We start from the raw sequence: 18,870 nt of genomic DNA, 5'->3' as shown, positions 1-18,870 counted from the left end.
ATCAGCCCATAATTTCTCACATCTAAGAATAAAAGAGAACCTAATAGATTCAAAGGATAATACAAGTTGACATTACTTCAAGGAAATACTGCTACTTGCCCAATCATGGACTTCAGGAGAGATGGCATCTTACCTGTAACAAGACATCATTCCGACCCTTCCAAATAATCCAACATGAGTGCTCCATATGGAATGTACTAGCTCTTTTTTTATTAGAGTTTCAAAATCTTGAGTCAATCTTTCTTAGACCTTGCTAGGCTAGTGCATCAAACGTGGGGGTGCCTCTAGTGTCCAATGTTGAATGGATGTCATGCGGATACCATTGAATCTCACCTGCACAAAAGAATGCTTTAGTTTGAAGTAAGAAAAAGTCGATTTATTTCATTTAAGTTGGTATAATTTGTACACAACTCTTTTGTGCAACTGAAATTTAGCAAAATTCGTATGGCATTCATCCAACACTCCCATGTTAGAACTTAGAAGCACCAGCCTAGCAAGATCGATCAGTCTTTCACACACGTGGGAATTTACAAAAACCCACCCTAGTATGATTGGTGAATCTTCACTACACTGAAAAGTGTAATTTTGGAACTAGGTAAGAGTTCGTTGGGATTAAAAGGTCCCCAAAAATGGATTCTAAAAGTCACCCTTGGATGATTCATATTGGATTTGATAGTTAAGAGTGAGAATCCCTTTAGTGGCTTTAGAAAGGTTATAGTTGTGAATCTTAACCTCCAAAAGAAACGGATTCTTCCCACCACGCTGACCCTTGTGTCTCTCGTCCTATGTATAGAATCGGATAGCCCATATAAATAACAAGAGCTTTTGGTATCCAACATCGCTCTTGTGCTCTGCAATTTTCCTCTGTTTTCCTTACTCTAGCTAGCAGAAAGAAAGAAAGACTTATCCAAGTTTTCAGTTTACATTCCATAAAGAGTTCTTCAATGGAGGGCATTCAATCCATAGAATCACAAAAACCAGTTCTTAACAACAAACTTCACTTGACAGTGCAAGTTTTTCTGAGATCACTGGTGGTTATATGCACAGCGATTGCAGCATGGTTGGCCTTCACTAGCAAACAAACAGCTGATGTGTTCGGAGTGGCTTTTAGCGCTAAGTACAGTGATGACCCATCTACCCGGTACATTTCAGAATGAAATCCACTAATTTCTTCCCTTCTTCCTTAGATACTGAGATTTCTTGTCCAATCGATCAAGGATGTTTCTATTGTTTTTATGTTCTGTTCCTTTTTTTTTCTTCCCTCCTTCCTCCTTTGCAGGTTCTATGCGTATGTAACTGTTGCTGCATGCATCCCTTGTCTGGCCTCCTTGGGGATTGTTCTCTTCCTCCGGCATAGATTGACTAACTTTATCCTGTTTTTACATGATTTGGTAGGTTGGCTTAAGAGGATGTCAGAATTAATTTCTTCTCTCAACCCAAAAAAAAAAGAAAGAATTAGTTTTCTTCTTAATGAAACATGATTAAATTTTGTATTATAAACTTGGATTGCTGTTTCAGATGATGACGGCATTGGTGATAGCCGCTTGTGCAGCAGCAAGTTCAATTGGTGATGTTGCTGCTCATGGAAATACCCACACATCTTGGATGCCCATATGCGACCACTTTGGGAAGTTCTGCAACAGACTCACGGCTTCTGTCATTTTGTCTTTATTTGCTTTGTTGATGTTATTGTCTCTTACTGTGTTATCTGCACTTAGCATGCAATCACGGAAACCATTGTGAAGCTCTTCAAAAAAGTGGATTAATTTGGGGAGCCTTTGGCTTTTCCCGACTCAAAACTTGGCTTGTAACAATTTACTTGTATTATTTAAACTGAATGAAACTCGCCATTTATTGGGTTCAACTTCAGTGCTACCAAGGTTGAGATCAAAATCTTGACCGCAACTGTTTGTCTAAATGCGCAGTATTCAAGTCTGCCCCCCATTTCTTTTGCTTCTTGTCTCATGAACATCAATTCCTTTGTCTAATTCTTACTACTATGGGAAAAAGAATTCTACACATGCCTTATTTCAAATGGATGGATTGGAACTCAGTAGCAATTAGTTTCCAAAAATGAAAAAGAAAATGACAGATTCGCATCCAATTGATTCGTTTATTTTTTTGGATGAATAAATAAAATACTAAAGAAAAAAGAACAAGCAAACAAGGTCTTTAAGTAGAAAACCGGAAAGAAGAACTAAAATCCCAGTTGGTTTGGTTAGGTTAAGATTTCCTAAATGAAATTTCGAATAACTTAATAACATGGAATAATGGAGGTATTATCAGCTGATCAATTTTTATCAAGCAAACTCCAGTTTAGTGACCCTGAGATTTATCAAGGAGGTTTACGTTCGTCTATAATTTTTGTAAATAATGATAATTCTAGTGATTCTATAAAATGTTTTAAGTTTTTATCACGTAAATAAAACAAGGGAAAAAGGTGCAACCATTACCAGAGAAACAATGTCCCAACAATATATCTTAATATTCAGTATATACAGTTTTTTCCCAAAAATCATACAAGGTGAACTCTGAATACCACAAGAACATCTTGGATTTAACAAAAACGAGGTGTAGAGCTTATTCAGTTTCCATCTCACATTCATCATCTTTGAGATGCTCCTTAAGGGTGTGAGTCTGGAGTTCCCATCTTTCGACATCCCATGCAGGATCCACTTCTGGCAAACTGTAGTCATCAGGTCTCAATGACACCGGGAAATCAGGAAGATCAGGCAACGTTTGGAGAGTCCTGCATACACCGGCACGGTCAATCGCCACATCAATAAAGAAGCAATTTCACCTATGTAAGAGGAAGACTTGAGAAAGATGAAATGGAATCCCCTTACTTATCTTGGTCCAGGAGATATCCGTACATTTGAGACTTGCTCGATGCAACTTCGGGAACTTTCATATGTAAATGCTTCATAACACCCCACACTGGAGGAGCCCTGAAGAAAGGAAATGGAATGAAACTCAAACACCACACTGAAATATAATGCATATTTTAACCTCATAAAGTGCAACTTAAATCAACCTGGTCACCGGTGCTGCAAGGCAGAAGCTTAAGCATGCTTTCTTGCTTTCGGTAAGTAGTTCTTCTGCAGCAAGAAAACAGCAGACAGCACTGACGTGGCCGGACGGCTCGTTACCTTTGTCCAGGATCAAACCATGATAATAGTAAGCTGCTGCCTGAAACAAAATCAAGAAGAAATGAGAACCACGAATAGAAATTTACCAGATGCAGGGACAAATATGGATTTGAATCAGGGAAAATGTGGATAACATAACACCTTTCCTTCTAGGTATTTCCATTTTATGAATGACAGATGCTTCTTTCCATATTCATGAGTACAATCACATCCTGACAGTAAGCTGTGAGCCTGATTGGCAAGAGACGAGAAAAATCATGAGCTGCAAAGATGAGAGTAAATATTCTTACTTGAAACATGATATGAAGGGCAATGAAATGCATCCCTCTCGTTGGAGAAAGATGCAAACTAAGAGGAACAGAAACCTGTGCTAAATAACTAATCTGCTCGCAAGCTAATCTCCTCTTTACAGATAAAGTGGCATTCTGACTCTCAACCGCTATGCCAAGCTGCATTTCTGTTGCCTGTGGACATCAGTATGCTATAAGTACCAATCTGAAGTTAGTTAGCACGATAAAAACCTTGAGCATATACTGGGCAATAATAGAGCCGATGTACATACTAGATTCTCACATTTTCTTTTCTTCTTCCAAGCTAGAGTACAAATTGTGATACCCAGAATCTAGACATTAACTTAACCATATCAGAGGTGATTCGACATCCTATGGACCCCAATACCAGGTGCTATCATAAAAAATTTGATGGGGGTTCACGCCCATTATTAGGTTACAAATTAGCAATAACTATAGAATGTTATTTTCAGAAGCCAACATCCTTTTTAAGTTCGGAAATCACAAATAGTCAGCACCCCACCACATTTATTGTCCTGGATGTGATGTTGCAAGGTCATATATCATAATCATCTCCCATTTTGCAAAATAATTTCCAAAATTTTCTTCTTCGGATGCATTATACCAATGGGTGGATCCGTACTACCTAAGCCTGCATATCTTTGTACTTTAAAAAGGAAATGGATCTAATAGAAAGAGATCAACCTATACCTCACATTAACAGGACAACTATCGCAGTCAGATCCAACATAAGTTCACATAGAGATTCAGAAAGCTAGATGGAGCAATTGAACCAAAGGTTCTTCCATCCCCCTGAATCAAATTCAGAGTTGTCAGCAAGAGAAGCTAAATTAAAATGCAAATTTTAGTTCTTTTGAGATCTTCGCATAAGTGCAAATGAATGAACGATAGGTATGCATTCACTGGATGCCAACATTTTACATCTTATAAGGCATAAGGAAGAGGTGGGGTACAATGCACCCTATGCATCTAATCAGATAAAGGAAAGAGATCTGGTTCAGAAAATTCAATGCTACACAAAACTTAAAATGACAGTAACATGAAACCAAGGTTTAACCTAAATTTTCAACTTATAATTCCAATTTAAATCATATGCTAAAGCCAAGTGCAGTTGATAATGAAGCTTTTAAAAAACAACCCCAACGTCCCCGCCACCAACACCCCCCCCCCCACCCCACCCCACCCCACCCCACCCCACCCCAAAGAAATGTTAATAACAAAATAGAAATTATGGGAAAGGCATTTTTCAGGCATTCTTATTTGATCGAACATGATGCCATATTCTTATGCCTACTACCTTAGGAATGGGAGCTCGATTACTCAAATTTGTAAACAATACATTGCCCTGATCTTAATTTTGGCCAAACAAATTACTGCTGAGATCAAGATTCGAAATGTGTAAAGTACCTGACCCAATGATTGGAGGGAAATGGCCTCCAAGACATTGCCCTGCAAGTCTCTCGACAGTCTCTGCCTGCAAGATTTGTTTTGTTCAGTAGGTGCATTAAAAGATGAAATTGAAGTGAATAATAATATCAAGAATTTCAGACTTTAACATACTTAACATCCGGGTGAAGGTGAGGCAGTATATCACGGATGCAAAATTCCAGGTATCCTGATGCATTCAACAATAAATCTATGGCATCCTTCTTGCAGTCTGGCAACAGCATTCATACATATGATCCATTAAAGCCACAAAGAAAATTAACAAAATTCCAGTCATGAATTCAGAAAAACAAAGACTCAACCAAGAGAAAACTAGGTTCCTGAGATAGCAAAGACAGACCTTCTGATACATTCCTAGTTAAATCATTCATTTGAACCTTAGGAATAAGCAAGGAGTTCGCCTCTGAAAGTGAGAGGACAGCCATCATGTGAAGGACAGATAGCAGTTCAAACCGAGAGCTTGCTAAACATGTTTCCTATTTATACGACCAATATCGGACTCCGTTAGCAAACAACATGGAGAAAAATCAGCAAGGCAAAAAAAAAAGGCAGAAAAAGATTTATATACGTAGTCTGAATGATGTTCTTACTTCCCGTGCATCTTCTAGACTTCTCCATCTGAATTCGGCGAAACCTTCACGTTCTGTTGGATATGTACAAAGATTATGTTTTGGATCGAGAGACGGATAAACACACATGCAGAGAGAGAGAGAGAGAGAGAGAGAGAGAGAGAGAGAGAGAGAGACCTTTAGTGGTCAAGCCAAGCAGAACAGGCAAATATTCCTCAAGAACTTGCTTTAACTGAGGAACAGCTGAACCAGCTGCACCATTAAACAGAGTTTCTTCTCAAAATCTCCCTAAATGATCGACAAAACCGATCAATAGAAATAGCAAGGGTTTGTAAAAGCTAGAAGATAAACCAGTATCACCGGCGATGAAGACTAACTGACGACGGAGTGCGGAAAGCCTAACAATGAGATTTCCGGGGAGTAGACCTTTCAGAGGCCTGTGAAGATCCACCTCAGCAGGGATCCGCAGTGCAGGAACGAAGACGACAACTTCCTTTATGTTGAGTTTCTTCTTCTTCTTCCCGAATGTGTAAATCTCGGGGATGGAAGAAGCGCATCCCATTCTAGTCGATGGGAATGGAAATCAAAAAGAACATCCTGCAGTGTAAAAGCAAGGGTTTAAGGGAGGAAACAACAGAAAAAAGGTTTGCGAAGTCATTATTTCACATTCGGATCAAGAGAAAATCATTGAAAAAATATCTGGATTGAAGATGATTGAAGAACAAAGAAATATTAATAGAAATTCTAACTCACTGGCATTTTTTTTTCTCTTTTTTTTTTGGGGTAAGCAATGTATATAGACTTGACTTCAACAGATCGATCCAGAGAGAGAGAGAGAGAGAGAGAGCGAAGATTCTGGAGAAGTGGAAGCAGAAGCTCATGGCCCGAGAATGTGTCACATGGAGACACGACGACATGGGGGAGAGATGGAGTGTGAGAAGGGAAGGGGAACATGAATGCAAGCTGCAGCAAAGCTAGCAGCTCGGGCTTCGGGAGCAATGCTAGTGTCTCTGCAATCTGCATCGTTGAAGATTTGAGGTGAGTCAATTCGTAGCTGTAGATCTCTTCTCTGTAACATGAAATTAGAAAGTGATCTGGTATTTGCATTTAGTAGCAAAAAATATTTTTTGGAATCCGTATTATAAAATAAAGGATTGCTTAGCAAAGCCAAAAAATTACTTTAAGGAAACAAATCAAGCTATAGAAGTTTGGAATAAGTTTCTTTCAACCCTTTTTCTATTTTTATTTGTAATTTTTAAATTATAAATCTAATCTGAAACAGAATCGATCTCTGAGTTCGAGTCTCTCGTCGTCAAAAGTCTCGCTACCTGTAAATATTCTATGAAAATTGGCTTCCTCCAACGTCGTTGTTGCTGCAATTGTCAATAGAATAATATATTGGAACCTGCATCAAGTCTTCACATACAGATGATCGAGCTTCTCTTTTCTTTTTTTACAGGAAGTTGAAGTCATCAGCGCAATTTCACATGATCTCAGATTCTCAGGTACTGAGGTACTGCTTCAATTGATAAAACGAAAGAGTTAAAAACTTATCATTTCTAAACACACCTGCAGTTGTGGCCTCATTCAGAACTTTCCCAATACCATCTTCTCTCGCGCCAGATCACTTGCACAAAGTGTACAATATGCACAATAATACCTGATGACAAACTCTTTCTTTGCGTTTTACATGGAAGGGGTAGGTGATCTGCGGGGATTCTAGCATTTCATTTTTCACTTTAGCGATTTATTTTTTTTTTTTTTGGGTAAGACTTTTAGCGATTTTCACAGCCGTTCACAATTTCACATGTCAAGTGAATATGATATCAAAATCAAAGCATAATTTTGTAGCCAATGTGGTGGAAGACATATTTGATCTGACCTCTTATCTTCTTTCATGTTCTTTTTCATATTTTCCTTGGGATTGCAACAAGATTACTCACTCTCAAACCGGGAAGACCGTCTCCTAAGAGGGAGGATTGACTGGTCTAATTCCACTCCTTAGCTCTCGGAGTCTTGTACTGCGGAAGCCTTGAGCTTTTCCTGCTCTTCTCTTGAATGAAGTATGGTTTACCCCCAAAAACAAAAAATCAAAACATAATTTTGAACCATCTGTTTCTGTGATTTTCTCACATACAGTGTTACTGGCTGCAAGATGCTGAGAGACTCACTGAACACACCCATACACCCCTCTATAATCCAACTGAAGATCTCCTGATTGATCTCTCCATGGATGATAACAGGTGCTTCCATGGGGTTGTTTGTCTTTGATACTGTTTCCATTAACCATGTTTGTGGTATTCAAGGGCCTCCAGTCAGTCTGTTGAAGGACAACTCAGCAGTTATCACCAACTCTTCATTGTTGATGGTACCCACCCATCTCAACTACCAACACCCCACAAAGAGCCAGGAGAAAAGAGAAAGAAGAGGGAGAGGGAGAGATTGGTTAACTGTAGAGGATCTGAATACAAAACTAATATACATTTTGGGGCAGGGAAAAAGTACTGCAAAGGATACAAAGCAAAGCTCATCCTTAAGAAACATATTCAATTGTTTGTTTCAAAATCTGAGGCCTCACTGGCTTTAACAAACCGACCCTTCACTCGCTTCCGAGTATCAGCCCTTGCCTTCCTTGACTCATACCGGATGTGCTTATCATATCTGAATACAGTTCCAACATCACCATTAGAAAATAGTTTTGAGTCTTTGAAAAGTGTTTTAAAGCAACAGAACTTAAGAGATTAATTTAAAGCTGCGCAGTATAGTCAAATAATGGAAAGTGCAGAACATGCCTTCGCAGTTTCTTCTTCTCCTTGTAACGCAACATGGCATTGCCTCTGTTCTTTGCCAGCAACTCCAAGTCACCCTTGGTTATTGCTGCTCCCATGATCTCATCTCCAGTTAGGACAGGGTGTTCCATGAAATTACCATCTTTAGAACTGCCACTACCTCTCCTTAGAGATACATTATTGCTATCCGATGTTTCTGGCCCTTGGCTTGCAGCTCGATTGTTGGAATTGTTCTGCAAAATTCAAATGATAGAGTAAGGCCAGAGTACCTCAGAAATAAAATAGGACAATAACAAGGCCTTCTTAGAACAGACAATACATACAATAATAACACATAATGCTAATATTGGAAGCTCTCAGTCCACCAGAGGGGAGATTGATTTATTAATCAGGAACCAACTTCTAGCAATTGCAGCTAGATGTCTGAATGGAACTATCCCAAAGAAAGAATTTGTACCAATGAACCTCAGAATGACTTACATTTTGTGGTAAGAAATCCTCATGTGCTGCTGAGGAATTCCACTGGTAAATGTCTTTAAGAACCTTTGTCGTGTCCGAGGGAGTTTCTTTAAGAATGTCACTGAAACCCTTCATCTCAAAGGCTGCACTGCTTATACCATATCGTACATCTAGGCATACTTCATGATTCCTTGATCTTCCTAAGTTAAAGTCCCATATCTGCACAATGGGTAATTTTGAGAACAAGAAGCTTTAATAGAATGAGTGGTTATGCAGAGAGATAAAACTTAACTGAATACCCAAAAGAAAAGGGAACAATATCATTAAATGAGAATTTCTAAGCTTTACTACCTATAAGCTACACAGGTAACGATTCAGAACATCAAAAGAAAGAACAAGGAAGAAGAAGCCCCATATGCTTAGCGTTTAAAAACATAAAGTCGAACAAATGAATAGCCTCCATTGATTCTGATCCAATTTGAACCAGAACCCTAGAAGTTTAAATTAAGAAAAAAAAAAAAAAAAAAAAGGTTTGCAGTGACTGAATTTTCTGAGCTTGTGATTAAAAAGATTTATAGATTTGGTTCAACTAAAAGGAGGGGAAAAGGCAGAAGAAGGAAAGGGGAGGGGGGCAATAAACATGATCAAGAAGCATTCATGGCTGATTCCAATATAGGTTGTAGGAATGCATCACCCAATCCAATTCTTGAAAGCATGCATATGGCTAAGTTCTTCTTTTTCGTAGTGCATAGGAAACGAAGGGTTATGGATTGTGGATACTTGCTATTGGTAATATTACAATAGTCTGAAATCTGCATTATTGAGGAAGCAATCCAAAAGTTACAGCCTGGCAATCGCCACTAGTAATTTATCATAATAATCTGTACCATATTGAGGAAGTCATCCCAAAACAACAGAACTGTAGATTGAAAACAAGAGTGATGTATTCTAGGTAATTGTGGCTAATGATGTATCATGATAGTGAGAATTACACATCATTGGAAAGTCCTCTCGAAATGACAGACTATGGATTTATCATTTTCCCCCTCCAAATGTCAAATGTCTCGACCTTTCACAAAACAAAACAAAAGATGAGTTTTGGAATCACTTAAGTCAAAAGTTAAATGGACCCAAAAGAACTTATTGCCCTTGTACAATCAATATTAATTGAACATGGAAATTTCCTCTCAAAATTTCAGCATGTGTGAACAGAGTAAGCCCTCCAAAAAACTACAACTCATCTCCACAAAGCTGCAACCCTGACCAAAATCATCAGAAAATTGAGATCCCAATATCCAGTGATTAGTTTGGACTCTTTTAAGTGTACAAATGCACGGAGGCTTTAAGAGAGAAGATTTTACCATTTGGAAATAACCATAGTTCACAAAACAAGATCTACAGATATTAAATATACTTAAGAGATTTTTCCAATATTCAGAACAGAAGGAACTTTCATTATCTTAAACAAGGGGCACTTTTATAATCAATTTTCACCATACAATGGGATCTGCTCTAAAAAAAATGAAAATAATCGGAAAAGATTTTAGCATCTCTTGTTAATAGACAGACAAGGACCGTTTAAACTTTCGGACAGTTCATGCCATCAACATTTTCATGACTTAATTCCATAGAATTATTATTATGAACAGTAAACTGAGTTTCATATGAAAACCTACCTTATGACATCAAGTCTTTTTTGTTTTCAGTAAATTGGACTTCTAAGCTAATGAAACACTGAAGAGGGGGAAAAAAAGGAAAAACAATGAAGAGGGAGGGGGGAAGAAGAACTATATAAAATAATTCTTGCGAAACGGAAATCTGGAATTCAGACGAGCAATGGAAAAGAGAGGGTCTCAAACCTGGCTGGACTGTTCGGGAGGATTATTCCAGAGAATATTATCTTCCACCAGACCTTCGTTCTCTTTCAGATCCGTACTCTCTGGAAGCATGAACATAGATGTGTACGGTGTTTGGTGATGCAAGGACTGGTTGTCATCCGTAACCTGCTCAGTTTCTATATGCAAATCAAGGTCTCGTACACTTTCTTCTTGCGCAGAAGCACTACCAGGTTTCTCTGGAGGCAAGTAGTCAGTAAGCTCTCGCCTAAGCAATTCTACCAACTGCTTAAAAATCACTTGCTTGTGCTTGCCGTGACAAAGATTCTGATCCCATTTGAAGACGGGCGCGGCGGACACGTCGCCGCAGGGATTATTAGATTTGTAATTGGGCACCACCAGTTCCTGAAGAGTAATGGTTGCATCTGATTTTGATTTATGAGCCGAAGAAGGATCAACTGAGGCAATCAAGTCCACAGAAGACCAATCGGAGAACCCCATTGAGTTATCCGGTGGTTGCAGAGTTCTCTTATCGCCGCAGAGATCGAAACCCCAGATGTTCGCGAGCTCCATAGGCGATGGGCAGCCAGAGTATCCTTCGAGCGGACTGCGATTGTGAGAAGCAGAGCAGCTGCCATGGGCGTCCCAATCGCAGTCCTGACAAAGAACGAGATTGTCGGTTGAACAACGCACAGATGCTGGTTCGGAACTGCAATTGTCGCAGATCTGAGAACGGATATGCTTACGAGACAGGGCGTTAGCAGAATGGACATGCTTATCACAGAACAAACAGAGCTTGGCAGTATCAGCCCTACAGTACAAGACCGCGATCTCTTCGCTGCAAAAATCGCAGGGGATCTTTTCGGCAAGAGTACCCGATTCGAGGTTACTCTCCGTTTCCATTAAACCCTTCCCTTGACGGAGAATGAAAATGAAAATCACAAGTTAGGAAGACGTGGACTGGAAACCCTCAAATGATGGATGCGGGTAACGTGACGAAGCAACTATTTAATTCTTCAACGATGGAGGACTCTGGAAGAATGGAAAAATAGTTACCCTTACCTTACCCTTACCCAGAAGAGAAATTAACACTAATCACTCACTGCTCTCTCTCTCTCTCTCTCTGTAGCTAGTCGAGTCGAGTGAGTCTACAGAACTCCTTTTCTTTTTCCTTATCAGTTTTTGTCCTTCGTCGTCTTATTCGAGGCAGCCCACATGGGAAGCATGGGGAAAGGTGACGAATTGCAGATTATTTCTTCTCTCTCAATCTCTCTGGCTCGCTCGAGTCTCTCCATTCGTGTGTCTCTTCTCTTCTCTGTTGAGTTTGAGTGAGTCAATCTGAAGACTCAGAACCGTGTTATGGTTAACACTGAAGAGAGAGGACCCTTTTACCAAAAACGATAAAAAAAAAAAAAAAAAAAAAAAAAGAAGCAGGAACCAATACTAAAAATATCTCACACTTTTTGCTGAGCTGGCAAGAACCAGCACCTACCTCTCAATAATATGTTTCCCGTCCCAATCGTTGGATGTACTTTTCGCCGGTAGACTTATTCCTAAAGAGAGGACAATGATGGATGGAAAGCTTTTCAACCATGACGTGGATAGGGCCACATAGACGACGTCGCTGATTAGCCAGAACTCTACTAAAATAAGTGTCGGGACCGGGATAGACCGGGTCTGATTTGGTTTAACTTCAAACTTGAATCACCATGAAAAAAACTCTAAATAATTAAATATCACTCGACTGAGAGGCTCCCGCTGTTATGTGGGACCCTGGTTGTATTGTATACATAATAATGGAAGGAATGTCGCACCACTATGGCGTATATCATACTATTAAATACGGGAGACGGTTACATGGGCAACTAGTATATTCCGAAACTTTGAGTTGGGCAGAAACATCTACAATCCACAATTGGACTTTGCCTAAGTCCAACCTGAGCCCATATCTCTCATATTGGGCTTGGGCCCGAACGGTTTAGTTTCAGGCCAGGCCTAGCCAAGGCTCCAAGGCTTGGCGCAATCCACAGTGAATCTTGATAGGTTTTGCCGACAGGCTGTTCACCTTGGAATAAGCTCCTATTTGGCATTCAATCAGTTCAGCATTAGGAGTCTTCTTTGTACCTTAGAGCCTTTGATATTGGACTTTTCTTCAATCCTGAGCATTTAATCGCAGAACGGTTAAACAAAGCATTTCGGACTATTAGATCAAAATTTCGACCACGGCCATTCAAATTTCACGGCAAAATTATTTGATTTTGCAGACTAGTTAGATTCCCTAATAACACAGATTGTATAGGAAGAAAGCTTTCTCCAGCAAATTTGGTGAAATAAGGTTTTCGGTTATTCATAGAACAGAAAGGTTGTTACCATACACCTAGGATCAGCTCAAATATCTAACCCCTTGAGGACAGCCTTGAAACGGTTGAAAATGAAATCAATCCAAAGGTTTTTTTTTTTTTTCCCACTCTGGTAGTCATAATCTCACGAAAGTGACCGAATGTTCAGGAAAAGAAGAAAACGAAAATGACGTTAGACACAATTTCCCATCCTAGGACAATTGACTGGATTACTCCATGAGCAGAATAGTAAATGCCTTAAAAGAATTCAAAGGTTCTTCCTTCCGGTGGAATCTGATGGTTAAATGTTATTCAGGTGATCCTTCTGCGTTAAACTTCATAGAAACTGTTCAAGTTTTACTTCAATTGTGAAAGTTGAAGGAGTACAACTGCATAAGTCCACAATCGGTCTCAAGATACTCCAATAACACAGTAGCAGTTGAATCCGATGCGTCAATTGATTCTCACTCAATAAATTCAGTGATAATGAATCGGGATTACAAAATAATATAGTAGGGCAATTCTATAGGAACAGCCGAATGTAAGAAATATTAAGAAACCAGAAGATTCAAAGCACACAGAAAAGTATACACAACATCAATCAGCCAGGAATTAAGGACGATGAAGACTGTGTATATTCTTTTCAGGGCTTCTTCCCTAACCTAGCCACACAAATATGAAAGGGAAAGAAGAAAGAAAAATGAAAACAGTTTATGACATATGAAAATCTACCCAAAAAAAGAAAAACAAAACAAAAAGATGACACATGAACAAGTCTATGGTACGGAGAACAATCAAATGATCAGTGTGTATCTTGATGATTGTGCAGCAAAGGTTCCCCAGAGATTTCCATCAGTTAAACCATCGAGAAGCTTCTTAGCCCCATCAATCTCCATCTCAGTAAGTTTTTGCAAGTAAACAGTGGCACCTGAAGCTTTAATCAGTTTGCGGCATCTGTCGGATTGAACAAAATAAGTCAATATTGAAATTGGGTATGTTTTATCCAAGTTGGTGATGGAAGGATCAAGGAGCTGAACCGTATTTACTATCCCCCTCTCTTCCTTGCGGAAGATCCTTGTGTTGCCCACATACAGCATTAGCCTTGAGAGTGCCTTGGCAGCGATTTCTTTCTCTTCTACCACTTTGGCTTCAAGCATGAAAACTAGAGGAGGAATACATCCAGATTCACCCAATTCCTTTCTTGTTTTGTTACAAAATCCCAACTCGTAAACAGCTCCCGCGGCTGCAATTCTCACCCCTGCAACCCCACAACTCAAAACCATCACAAGCCGAGAGATAAAGCCCTCAGATATAAGAGCTTCGGCGACAGGCTTTGAAGAAGCCATCTTTGTCAATAGCAGGGTCGCATCTTCAAGGCTCTGAACAGAGGGGGCTGCGTCCCAGTAGTTCTTAAGGCATTCGATCCCTCCTTCCCAAGCCACCAAAAGCTTCAAAGATTCGTCCTCCGCCGAAACCAAATTCTCCAAACAAGCGATCGAGTTCTTTCGGGCATTTTCAGTCCCTGAGGAAGAAAGCTGAATGAGCACCGGAACAGCATTCTCCTCGGTGAAATTTTGTTTGATTTCAGTGAATCGAGCGAGATTCCTGAGGACCCCAGCCGCGACTGCTTGGGTATTGGGCGTACCGGCATGGCAGATCTCCAACAGAGATGAAATCCCACCTCTGGACCCAATAGATATAGCGTTCTCTTTGGAAAAAGTAAGGGCTTGAAGAGCAATACAAGCTTTCTCCTTGGCAAACCTACTTCCAGACTCAAGAACGCGAAGCAGGTGACTGAGAAGCAGAACCCCTTCTGAAAGTAGACCATGCTTAATACTATCCACAATAGAAACCCTAGAGATGACGGATACGGCCTTCTCCTTCATTTCGTTGCAGCTAGAATCAAGCAACCGAACGAGAACCGGAACCAAACCTTGTGCAACGGCGATTAAGACGTTCTTATCGTCCTCCTCAAGTAAGCTCAGCAAGGAATCCATGGCGGCTCTCCGCGATTCGGGATTCCCTATCTGCAAGCGAGTGATCAAATTCCGTGCCTCGACTTGGAGACTTTCCCTCGTAGAAGAAAAGTCAACAGTGGACACAGGCACACCGTCCTGAAGGACGCCGCTCCTGATCAAGATGTCACAGTCCTTGATATGCTGCTGGAGCTTAGCTGTTACCGCGTCGATGTCGCTCTGGGTCCTGAGCTTACCACCGGAGAGACTGGCATGGCGACAATTTCTGGCGAGGGAAAGAGCATCTCTGAGGGTTTGGGAGATGGAATAGACGAGTTCTAACGAAAGTGGGTTACCAGAAAAACAGGGTAAGTCGGAGAGATCCTTGAGATGGGTTGGGAGATCTGTAAGCTTGGTTTTGATAAGAACCCACTTCCCTTTGAAGCTCTGAACATGCGGTATTTCCTCCATTAACGACGATACAAGCTGATACGATAGTTGCAGATCCTGGTTGTCCTCTAACTTCATGACGCTGCTAACTGTAGGGTTTGGCATCGCTAAACTAGAACATGTTTGGAAGGAAGGATAGAGATCTAAGAAAGGTAAACAAACCAGAATTGGGAAATGGTTTCGCAGTGATCCTTTCCTGGATAAACCAGCCCCATGCTCAACACTGAATAGTCTGAACTGAGCTTTGCAGGTTCTGGCCTTTCCTTTTTCCCTGTACAGTACCAGTAACAGTTTTCATGCCTTCACGAGCTGGGTTTCAGTTCTTTTGATCATTGTACTTGTACAATCTTTCTCTTTCACCTCTTTTCGCTCTTATTCTTTGGAAACAGGAATGGGAAAAGTAACCAACCAACGACCGTCGTCCAAGGAGTCAACCAGGATTTGGGAATCCGAAATTGAATCGTCCTAAGCCAATAGGATCGGTCAAAACCGATTCTTTCTGTTTATAGGCGCTTAATCGACATGACTAGTTTACAAACGAAAAGGGAGTTGAAAGAACAGAACAGAACAGAACAGAACAGAACAGAACAGAACAGATGGATAAACTGGAAAGTCGATTCCTTATGAAGAAGACGACGATAGCAGCGTCTGGCTGTCGACTTGCAAAGTGGAACTAATCAACCAATTAAGCCCATGGTTAGGGTTTAATTATATAACCAGAATATGATTATCTTTATCTGGAGAGGACTTTAGAAGGGTCAAATTTTTCACAAGGAGAGGAGCTGGATCCGGGTCATCATCCATGTGATGTTCCTCCATTGTGTTTCTTGTTACAGAACAGTTACACTGAGTTTGCCCATCGGGAGCCGACTCAACCGCATCAATCCAAATAGTTTACCAACTCGGAAGATTTCCTCGATTGGTGTGAACCAAAAGGTACTCCGAAAAGAATTCGGATCATCACCCTGGCGGGGAGCACAGAGAGTGCTCCCCTGCAGCTTTTCCACCACAAATATGGTGGGGTCCACTTGTAAAAATAAAAAAACTCTCCCATCACCCCACCCCTGGGCCCCCTGTTTTTATGGTGGTAAAGCCGTAGGGGAGCATAAAGCCGTCGGGGAGCACTTTGTGCTACCCCGACGGGGAGCTGATCCAGACTCCTCAGAAAAGGGTAGCTTTTTTGGGAAATGACCTCCAGGGAAAGAGACGAAGAGATCAAACTTTCATGAAGAAGGTTCCTGAAAGGGCAAGTTTTTGTCTTTTGAGGTGGATTAGCGCTGGCAGGTGGGTATGACACCGTTTTCCATCAAAATTAAAACCTTGCCGACCATCAATGTTTTCTCAACTCCGGCTGGACTGGGAATAGAAGAAGAAGTACCTCTCTCTCTCTCTCTCCCTCTCACATTTTTTGTTTCGATATTAAACAAATACGTGGAAGGAATTTTCTTCCCTTCCCACCTCGGTTAGGTGACCAAACTATTAATCATTGACATTCTTCTACCATTTCATATTCTAATCTGCAGCACATGAATCCTAGCTAAATCCATGAGCTTTTTCTCCTGTTTAGTAGCTTAAGCAATCAAGGAAGAGTGATTTTCCTGGAGTTGTTTATACGTATATTGACTTCAAATATACGAATAATAAATTTGTCTGCTAAAATAATGATCAAACAAGAATGAAAGGTTCCATTCTCATTGATGGTTGCATGTGCAACAAACCAAATTCGATCTTCCAAACAATTATCAGTAGAAGCTAGTTTTCAGCTCATTTAATGTACAGTTAGATATTCATAATCGTTTCTGCTATTTGAGTTGCTACTGCAACGGCAAGTTTAAAATCTTTGCAGATCGTTCAGTGTTGGTCAATAGAGACTCTTCTTGTAGGTTAATGGATTGAAGGTTGGTTGGCCATCTCAAACACAAGGTCTATAAAGTCAAATTCTTATTTTTATCAGAATATCAATATGGTGAAGACGGTTCCAAAGCCTTAGAATTACAACTCATAAAGGGTGACTACAAAAATTAAAGAAAGCTCAAAAAGAAAAACAGAGAGAAAGGCTCCTGGGTAGGATCTCTGCATGCAGAGACTGGACCAATAGGTGCTAAGAAAAGTAAAGTAAAAAAGGGGATTTGGGAAAGATAAAGAAGGCTTTAGCCTTTTGCGCTTTAGCTAGTCATGGCTTTACGCATTAGCCACCACAAGAGTCTTACCTGTATTTCTCTTCCCTTCTAACTAGGTGAGAGTACTGGATATCCACAAAGCATGTTTTCCTGCAAATTTACTGTACAAATTACAATACATTTGGCTTTTGACTTCCTAAATACTGGTTTACCAAAAAAAAAAAAAAAAAAAAAAATTCCCAAATACTAATGAAGGAAACTACCTTTTACATCAGATTTTACCTCTTAGAGGCAACACTTAAGACTCTTTGTGCAGCAATGCACCATATGCAAAGCAGAAACAGGGCTCACCATAACCTGAACTCCAATTCGGATTTCATGGCCCATTGACCTGTCCAATATTTTACATTTGGAATATTTTGGGCTAGAAATATAAGCTCTTATAATGGTGGCTGGTTAGGCCGAATATTTGGGCCTAGCCATGTTTTGCAACGAAAACTTTTGAATGCTTTCAATTCAATGCTAGTGTTTTACCAAAAAAAGTTCAATGCTAGTGGTTGATATGAGTAGCCTAGACTTATTTACCGGAACATTAATCCAAGGTTCATACCTGTCTCTCTCATGGTGCACATCTCTTTCAGAAGCTTATGGCAGAAGGAACAGAGGTTTCAACATCTGTGGATCAAGAAAGCAGGTCTAACATGAAATCTAAGAGCAGGCCAAGTTAGTCAAGGAGACTTGCTATGAACCACACAAGGGTGGGTGGGATTGCAGACAAGAAGATGATGGTTCATTGATGTCTCACAGTTGAAGACCCCTTAAGACCCGATCATCACCCCTGGGAAGACATAGGCAAGTCATCCTTGGCTACCAAACTCAGCTCTTATCTTCATGTAAGACCTCTCTCTTCCTCTCTTAGCTATTACCATTCCTCAATGCTAGGTCTTGCATGAAAGCCTTAATTTATAGCCAACATCAAATCAAATCTTCCTTTATCTTTTCCATGTTACTATAGCTCTCATTAATTTGTGTTTTCCCTTTTCTTTCATGGGTGAGAGGGTGACGGGGGTTATAAGTCATGATCACCCTCATTCCCACGTGGGGTGCCCATCTGTGAGGGAATATATTCTTGAGAATTAACAGGGACCAGCTTATAATGGAGTCTCAAACGATCCAGAAGAGAAGATAAAGCTTGATAGAAGGAGAGGGGAAGAAGAAGAACCAATGCTTGAAAGGGTAGTTGCACTTGCACAGACAGATGTTTGAGAATTGAGATGGGCTGGCTAGTTGAATTATATCTGCAAATCTCTTTCCATTTCCCATTGTAAGCTCTTTTTATTCCATGTTTATATCATTATCACCATGAGGGCATGGGATGTGGGCACTGAAATGTTAAAAGTCAATGCCCTTGTAAGCACTAAACAGAGCAGGTCAACCTGGTTTTGTTC

At 40.2% G+C, this 18,870-nt stretch overlaps 3 protein-coding genes and 1 pseudogene across 4 annotated transcripts; 1 reads left to right on the top strand and 3 right to left on the bottom strand.

The window, feature by feature from the left end:
• Positions 1-944: 944 nt before the first annotated feature.
• On the top strand, positions 945-1,743 carry LOC149019905 (CASP-like protein 1F2 pseudogene; annotated as a pseudogene).
• A 528-nt stretch (positions 1,744-2,271) lies between these two features.
• On the bottom strand, positions 2,272-6,704 carry LOC149019904 (Endosomal targeting BRO1-like domain-containing protein). 2 transcript variants are annotated; one of them, XM_089147910.1, is made up of 11 exons: positions 5,836-6,704; positions 5,653-5,727; positions 5,497-5,549; positions 5,247-5,382; positions 5,021-5,117; positions 4,868-4,934; positions 3,515-3,613; positions 3,291-3,380; positions 3,035-3,189; positions 2,847-2,948; positions 2,272-2,749 (listed from the first exon to the last, which is right to left on the bottom strand). In XM_089147910.1, exons 1-11 carry the CDS (start codon positions 6,035-6,037, stop codon positions 2,581-2,583), a joined length of 1,245 nt encoding a protein of 414 aa, XP_089004036.1. In that variant the 5' UTR covers positions 6,038-6,704; the 3' UTR covers positions 2,272-2,580. The 2 variants fall into 2 exon arrangements, with proteins under 2 accessions (XP_089004036.1, XP_089004035.1); XM_089147909.1 differs by having other exon boundaries at positions 2,273-2,749; positions 5,827-6,704.
• An 88-nt stretch (positions 6,705-6,792) lies between these two features.
• LOC149019903 (zinc finger protein CONSTANS-LIKE 14-like) lies at positions 6,793-11,869 on the bottom strand. The gene is made up of 4 exons (XM_089147908.1): positions 10,583-11,869; positions 8,745-8,942; positions 8,268-8,497; positions 6,793-8,136 (listed from the first exon to the last, which is right to left on the bottom strand). The coding sequence occupies exons 1-4, from the start codon at positions 11,459-11,461 to the stop codon at positions 8,022-8,024; spliced, it is 1,422 nt and encodes a 473-aa protein (XP_089004034.1). The 5' UTR covers positions 11,462-11,869; the 3' UTR covers positions 6,793-8,021.
• A 1,395-nt stretch (positions 11,870-13,264) lies between these two features.
• Positions 13,265-16,097, bottom strand: LOC149019902 (ARM repeat superfamily protein). Its single transcript, XM_089147906.1, has one exon. The coding sequence runs from the start codon at positions 15,405-15,407 to the stop codon at positions 13,692-13,694; it is 1,716 nt and encodes a 571-aa protein (XP_089004032.1). The 5' UTR covers positions 15,408-16,097; the 3' UTR covers positions 13,265-13,691.
• Positions 16,098-18,870: the final 2,773 nt, after the last annotated feature.

This window comes from Hakea prostrata, chromosome 3 (genome assembly GCF_041222555.1).
Source record: "Hakea prostrata isolate BN-2017 chromosome 3, UWA_Hpros_2, whole genome shotgun sequence".
Lineage (NCBI taxonomy): Eukaryota > Viridiplantae > Streptophyta > Magnoliopsida > Proteales > Proteaceae > Hakea > Hakea prostrata.
The sequence above is the reverse complement of the archived record's forward strand: the minus strand, read 5'-3'. Positions and strand labels throughout refer to the sequence as shown.